The sequence below is a fragment of the Oncorhynchus gorbuscha genome, unplaced genomic scaffold, assembly GCF_021184085.1.
Source record: "Oncorhynchus gorbuscha isolate QuinsamMale2020 ecotype Even-year unplaced genomic scaffold, OgorEven_v1.0 Un_scaffold_3114, whole genome shotgun sequence".
In the NCBI taxonomy this organism is placed as follows: Eukaryota; Metazoa; Chordata; class Actinopteri; order Salmoniformes; family Salmonidae; genus Oncorhynchus; species Oncorhynchus gorbuscha.
In genome coordinates, this window is record NW_025747452.1 from 12,501 (window position 1) to 20,000 (window position 7,500).

At 49.0% G+C, this 7,500-nt stretch overlaps 1 protein-coding gene across 1 annotated transcript in view; it reads right to left on the bottom strand.

The window, feature by feature from the left end:
- LOC124027343 (TBC1 domain family member 1-like) overlaps positions 1 to 7,500 on the bottom strand; it is a 41,114-nt gene that overhangs the window by 3,461 nt on the left and 30,153 nt on the right. Inside the window, exon 4 of the mRNA XM_046339791.1 lies at positions 7,010 to 7,165. Coding sequence (XP_046195747.1) covers positions 7,010 to 7,165 — 156 coding nt within the window. The remainder of the gene's footprint in view (positions 1 to 7,009; positions 7,166 to 7,500) is intronic.

Consider the following 7,500-nt stretch of genomic DNA (forward strand, 5'->3'; position numbering starts at 1 on the left):
GGGTGTAGTGTGTAGGGTGTAGTGTGTAGGGTGTAGTGTGTAGGGTGTAGTGTGTAGGGTGTAGTGTATAGTGTGTAGTGTGTAGGGTGTAGTGTATAGGGTGACTTGTGTCATGGACAAAGTAGATGTCCTAACCGACTTTCTAAAACTATAGTTTGTAAATAAGACATTTGTGGAGTGGTTGAAAACGGTGTTTTAATGACTCCAACCGACAGTGAGGGAAAACAGTATTTGATCCCCTGCTGATTTTGTACGTTTGCCCACTGACAAAGAAATGATCAGTCTCATTTTAATGGGAGGTTTATTTGAACAGTGAAAGACAGAGTAACAACAACAACAAATCCAGAAAAACAATGTCAAAAGTGGTATAAATTGATTTGGTGGCAAAACCCTTGTTGGCAATGTCATAACAGGTCAGACGTTTCTTGTAGTTGGCCACCAGGTTTGCACATATCTCAGGAGGGATTTTGTCCCACTCCTCTTTGCAGATCTTCTCCAAGTCATTAAGTGTTTCGAGGCTGACGTTCTTTGCCACTCGAACCTTCAGCTCCCTCCACAGATTTTCTATGGGATTAATAAGGTCTGGAGACTTTGGCCAGGCCACTCCAGGACCTTAATGTGCTTCTTTTGAGCCACTCCTTTGTTGCCTTGGCAGTGTGTTTTGGGTCATTGTCATGCTGAAATACCCATCCACGACCCATTTTCAATGCCCTGGCTGAGGGAAGGAGGTTCTCACCCAATATTTGGGTGGCAGGGTAGCCTAGTGGTTAGAGCGTTGGACTAGTAACCAGGTTGCAAGTTCAAATCCCCAAGCTGACAAGGTACAAAACTGCGTTCTGCCCCTGAACAGGCAGTTAACCCACTGTTCCTAGGCCAGGATGAAAATAAGAATTTCTTCTTAACTGACTTGCCTAGTTAAATAAAGGTCATAGGCAGCATTGCTCCTTCTCCAAACACGGCGTGTTGAGTTGATGCCAAAGAGCTCCATTTTGTCTCATCTGACCACAACACTTTACCCTGTTGTCCTCTGAATCATTCAGATGTTCATTGGCAAACTTCAGACGAGGCATGTATATGTGCTTTCTTGGGCAGGGGGACCTTGCGGGTGCTGTGGATTTCAGTCCTTCACGGCGTAGTGTGTTACCAATTGTTTTCTTGGTGACTATGGTCTCAGCTGCCTTGATCATTGACAAGATCCTCCCATGTAGTTTTGGGTTGATTCCTCACCATTCTCATGATCATTGCAACTCATTGCATTAGTCCCCAGGCTGAGGAAGATTGACAGTTCTTTTGTGTTTCTTCCATTTGCGAATAATCGCACCAACTGTTGTCACCTTCTCACCAGGTTAAGCTGCTAGTGGTGAATAGTCTTGTAGCCCGTTCCAGCCTTGTGTAGGTCTACAATCTTGTCCCTGACATCCTTGGAGAGCTCTTTGGTCTTGACCATGGTGGAGTGTTTGGAATCGGACTGATTGATTGCTTCTGTGGACAGGTGTCTTTTGTACAGGTGTGAACTGAGATTAGGAGCACTCCCTTTAAGAGTTTATAGTGTTTAGGGTGAAGTGTGTTAATTTCAGTTAAACCAGGTTAAACGTCATCACTCAGTCAGGAAATTTTCTGACAGAAACGGGGGTCAAATACTTATTTTTCTCATTAAAATGCAAATCAATTTATAACATTTTTGAGATGCGTTTTCTGGATTTTGTTGTTGTTATTCTGTCTCTCACTGTTCAAATGTGTGTACCATTAGTGTTTAGGGTGAAGTGTGTTTGTTTCAAGTTAAACCAGGTTAACGTCATCACTCAGTGCATTAGGCGAGGAAGTGTGTTTTGAGAATGGTGTTTTGTGTAATGGACCATTTGTGTGTGCCTGTGTGTGTGTGCACATTGCTGTTCTTATAATGTGTAGAAATAGCCTAATAGTTTAGGATTTTAAACTAAAGGGTTAAGTAATGGCTGGGTGTGTGTGTGTGTATTGTGTGTGTATTAGGTTGTGTTAATTTGGGATCTGTCATATCCCACAACTGTCCCAGAATATTTATTTCTCTCACCGACTAGAATGGGTCAGCTCTTGTACTATGTAAGTCGCTCTGGATAAGAGCGTCTGCTAAATGACTTAAATGTAAATGTGTAGGGTCTCACCCAGGTCTATGAGGATAGCTTAGGGTGTAGGGTGTAGTGTGTAGGGTGTAGGGTCTCACCCAGGTCTATGAGGATAGCAAGCTGACTCTACACTCCAAGACTGCTTCCATCACGTGGACTGGGACATGTTTGTGTTGTGTGATGGGAATATTGTGAATACGCTGATGTGTGTGTGTGTGTTCATTAGTGTGTGTGAAGATGTCGTTCCCATAGCAACGATAAAAACATTCCCTAACCAGAAACCGTGGATTGATGGCAGCATTGCGTGAAACTGAAAGCGTGAACCACTGCTTTTAATCAGGGCAAGGTGTCTGGCAACATGACTGAATACAAACAGTGCAGCTATTCCCTCCGTAAGGCTATCAAACAAGCTAAGCGTCAGTACAGAGACAAAGTGGAATCTCAATTCAATGGCTCAGACACAAGAGGCATGTGGCAGGGTCTACAGTCAATCACGGACTACAAGATGAAATCCAGCCCAGTCACGGACCAGGATGTCTTGCTCCCAGGCAGACTAAATGTTTTTTGCCCGCTTTGAGGACAATACAGTGCCACTGACACGGCCTGCAACGGAAACATGCAGTCTCTCCTTCACTGCAGTGAGGTGAGTAAGACATTTAAACGTGTTCATCCTCGCAAGGCTGCAGGCCCAGACGGCATCCCCAGCCGCGTGAGCATGTGCAGACCAGCTGGCCGGTGTGTTTACGGACATATTGTCAAGGGTGTACCAGTCTGCTGTTCCCACATGCTTCAAGAGGGCCACCATTGTTGTGTGTTCCCAAGAAAGCTAAGGTAACTGTGTAAACGACTACCGGGTAGCACTCACTTCCGTCATCATGAAGTGCTTTGAAAGACTAGTCAAGGACCATATGGGTCCACCCTGGTGACACCCTAGACCCACTCCAACTTGCTTACCGGGTGTAGGTCCACAGTGTGTAGTGTGTAGGGTGTGTGTGCACACTGCCCTAACCCACCTGGACAAGAGTGTAGTGTTATAGTGTGAAGTGTGTTTGTTTCGAGTTAAACCAGGTTAACACCATCACTCAGTCAGGTAGTCACAGCTCGAGGAAGTGGGTGTCGTGTGTGGTGTGTGTGTGTGGGTACTGGACTTGTGTGTATGGGTGTAGTGTGGTGGTGAGGGGGTGTAGTGTGTGTGTGTGGGTCTCACCCAGGTCTATCCTCAACAGGGGGTGTGTTTAGGGTGAAGTGTGTTGTTTGAGTCTCCTGTAGGGTCTCACCTCAGGTAGTCATGAGAAACGTGCTGTGTGTGGTGTAGTGTCAATGGTGTGTGGTCTCACCCAGGTCTAGTGTGGTAGGTGTGATAGGGTGTAGTGTGTGACCAGGTGTCTCCTCCGCGTGCCTACAGGGAGGAGTGTGTAGGGTGTAGGAGTGTGTGGTGTCAGGGGTCTCACACTCAGTCAGGTCAACAAAACGAGGAGTGTTGTGTGTAGTGTGGTGTGAGGGTCTGGTCTATCCACATCGATGGAACAGTAGTGGAGAGGGTAGCTGGTGTAAGTTGTCGTGCATACACATCACAGACAAACTGAATTGGTGTGTAGTGTGACAGGGTGAAGAAGGTGCAGCAGTGTAGTGTTTAGGGTCAGTGTGGAGGCTTAAAAGGTTAGGGTCATCACTCCAGGCATTAGTCAACAGAAACAAAGTGTACAGATGTGTGAGAGTGTGGCGGGTGTAGTGTCAGGGTGTACGGTGTAGTGTGTAGGGTGTAGTGTGTAGGTGTCCAGTGGTGTAGTGAGGTGTGTGTGTGCATCACCGGGGTAGTGTTTACCTGTCCAGGTTTGTAGTAAACCAGGGTTGTGTACTCAGGAAGGCATTAGTCATCAAGGACAGTGTGTGTGTGTGTGTGTCAGTGTGTGTGTGTGTGTGTGTGTGTGTGCCTGTGGTCATCCAGAAGGCGAGTGTAGTGTGTGGGTGTAGTGTGAGAGACTGTGTAGTGTTCTGTGTCAAGGCCATCAGACTGTGTGTTGGTCACCAGGTGTAGTGGTGTGTGTGTACACTGTAGGGTGTAGTGTGTAGTTTAATAAAGGGAATTGTGGGTCACTCAGTCAGGATGTAAGGATAGTGTGTAGGGTTTGGGTGTGTAGTGTGTAGGGTGTCGGTGTGTAGGGTGTGTAGGGTGTGGGGTGTAGGGTGTAGTGTATAGTGTATAGTGTATAGTGTCTCATCCAGTGTCTATGTATAGTGTATAGCGTGCTGTAGGGTGTAGGGTGTAGTGTGTAGGGTGTAGGGTGTAGTGTGTAGGGTGTAGGTGTAGGGTGTAGGGTATAGGGTGTAGGGTCTCACCCAGGTCTATGAGGATAGCGTGCTGTAGTAGGTGTAGGGTGTAGTGTGTAGTGTGTAGGGTATGTGTAGTGTGTGTGTAGTGTAGTGTGTAGGGTCTAGGGTGTAGGTCTAGTGTGTACTAGTGTGTAGGGTGTAGTGTTGGGTGTAGTGTAGATTAGTGTGTAGGGTGTAGTGTGTAGTGTGTAGGGTGTAGGGTGTAGTAGTGTATAGGGTGTAGGGTCTCACCCAACTATGAGCTATACCATGTGTAGGGTGTAGTGTGTAGGGTGTAGGGTCTCACCCAGGTTTATGAGGATAGCGTGCTGTAGGGTGTAGTGTGTAGGGTGTAGTGTATAGTGTGTAGGGTCTCACCCAGGTCTATGAGGATAGCGTGGTGTAGGGTGTAGTGTGTAGGGTGTAGTGTAGGGTCTCACCCAGGTCTATGAGGATAGCGTGCTGTAGGGTGTAGTGTGTAGGGTGTAGTGTGTAGGGTGTAGTGTATAGTGTGTAGGGTGTAGGGTGTAGGGTCTCACCCAGGTCTATGAGGATAGCAGGGTGTAGGGTGTAGGGTGTAGGGTCTCACCCAGGTCTATGAGGATAGCGTGCTGTAGGGTGTAGTGTGTAGGGTGTAGGGTCTCACCCAGGTCTATGAGGATAGCGTGCTGTAGGGTGTAGGGTGTAGGGTGTAGTGTGTAGTGTATAGGGTGTAGTGTGTAGGGTGTAGTGTAGGGTCTCACCCAGGTCTATGAGGATAGCGTGCTGTAGGGTGTAGTGTGTAGTGTGTAGGGTGTAGTGTGTAGTGTGTAGGGTGTAGGGTGTAGTGTGTAGGGTGTAGTGTGTAGTGTGTAGGGTGTAGTGTGTAGGGTGTAGTGTGTAGGGTGTAGGGTGTAGTGTGTAGGGTGTAGTGTGTAGGGTGTAGGGTGTAGGGTGTAGGGTGTAGGGTGTAGTGTAGGGTCTCACCCAGGTCTATGAGGATAGCGTGCTGTAGGGTGTAGGGTGTAGTGTGTAGGGTGTAGTGTGTAGGGTGTAGTGTGTAGGGTGTAGTGTATAGTGTGTAGGGTCTCACCCAGGTCTATGAGGATAGCGTGCTGTAGGGTGTAGGGTGTAGTGTGTAGGGTGTAGTGTGTAGTGTGTAGTGTGTAGGGTGTAGTGTGTAGTGTGTAGGGTGTAGGGTGTAGTGTGTAGGGTGTAGGGTGTAGTAGGGTGTAGTGTGTAGGGTGTAGGGTGTAGTGTAGGGTCTCACCCAGGTCTATGAGGATAGCGTGCTGTAGGGTGTAGGGTGTAGTGTGTAGGGTGTAGGGTGTAGTGTGTAGGGTGTAGGGTGTAGGGTGTAGTGTATAGTGTGTAGGGTCTCACCCAGGTCTATGAGGATAGCGTGCTGTAGGGTGTAGTGTGTAGGGTGTAGGGTGTAGTGTGTAGGGTGTAGGGTGTAGTGTATAGTGTGTAGGGTCTCACCCAGGTCTATGAGGATAGCGTGCTGTAGGGTGTAGGGTGTAGTGTGTAGGGTGTAGTGTGTAGTGTGTAGTGTGTAGGGTGTAGTGTGTAGGGTGTAGTGTGTAGGGTGTAGTGTGTAGTGTGTAGGGTGTAGGGTGTAGTGTAGGGTCTCACCCAGGTCTATGAGGATAGCGTGCTGTAGGGTGTAGTGTGTAGGGTGTAGGGTGTAGTGTGTAGGGTGTAGTGTGTAGGGTGTAGGGTGTAGTGTATAGTGTGTAGGGTCTCACCCAGGTCTATGAGGATAGCGTGCTGTAGGGTGTAGGGTGTAGGGTGTAGGGTGGGTGTAGGTGAGGTGTAGTGTGTAGTGTGTAGTGTGTAGTGTGTAGTGTGTAGGGTGTAGTGTGTAGGGTGTAGTGTGTAGTGTGTAGTGTGTAGGGTATAGTGTGTAGGGTGTAGGGTCTCACCCAGGTCTATGAGGATAGCGTGCTGTAGGGTGTAGGGTGTAGGGTGTAGGGTCTCACCCAGGTCTATGAGGATAGCGTGCTGTAGGGTGTAGGGTGTAGGGTGTAGGGTCTCACCCAGGTCTATGAGGATAGCGTGCTGTAGGGTGTAGGGTGTAGGGTCTCACCCAGGTCTATGAGGATAGCGTGCTGTAGGGTGTAGTGTGTAGTGTGTAGGGTGTAGGGTGTAGGGTCTCACCCAGGTCTATGAGGATAGCGTGCTGTAGGGTGTAGTGTGTAGGGTGTAGGGTCTCACCCAGGTCTATGAGGATAACGTGCTGTAGGGTGTAGGGTGTAGTGTGTAGTGTATAGTGTATAGTGTGTAGGGTGTAGGGTGTAGGGTCTCACCCAGGTCTATGAGGATAGCGTGCTGTAGTGTGTAGGGTGTAGGGTCTCACCCAGGTCTATGAGGATAGCGTGCTGTAGGGTGTAGGGTGTAGGGTGTAGTGTGTAGGGTGTAGGGTCTCACCCAGGTCTATGAGGATAGCGTGCTGTAGCGTGTAGGGTGTAGTGTGTAGGGTGTAGGGTCTCACCCAGGTCTATGAGGATAGCGTGCTGTAGGGTGTAGGGTGTAGGGTCTCACCCAGGTCTATGAGGATAGCGTGCTGTAGGGTATAGTGTGTAGGGTGTAGGGTGTAGTGTGTAGGGTCTCACCCAGGTCTATGAGGATAGCGTGCTGTTGGGAGGTCAGTTGTTTCAGCAGTTCTTTATAAGGCCTGTTGACAGGCCTGTTGACAGGAACCGGTTGCCTCAATACAAACTGCTCTGATAGGAACTTCCACACCTCTCCTCTGTACTGTCTAGGAACTCCTGGGGAGGGATGGGGAGAGGGGGGAGAGATGGGGAGAGGGGAGATGGGGGGGGAGAGATGGGGGAGGGAGAGATGGGGGGGAGAGATGGGGGGAGGGAGAGATGGGGGGAGGGAGAGAGGGAGAGATGGGGGGAGAGATGGGGGAGAGATGGGGAGAGAGAGAGATGGGGAGAGAGAGAGATGGGGAGGGAGGGAGACATGGGGGAGGAGGAGGTGTATATATATGTAGAGGGGGAGGAGGAGGTGTATATATATGTAGAGGGGGGAGGAGGAGGTGTATATATATGTAGAGGGGGGAGGAGGAGGTGTATATATATGGAGAGGGGGGAGGAGG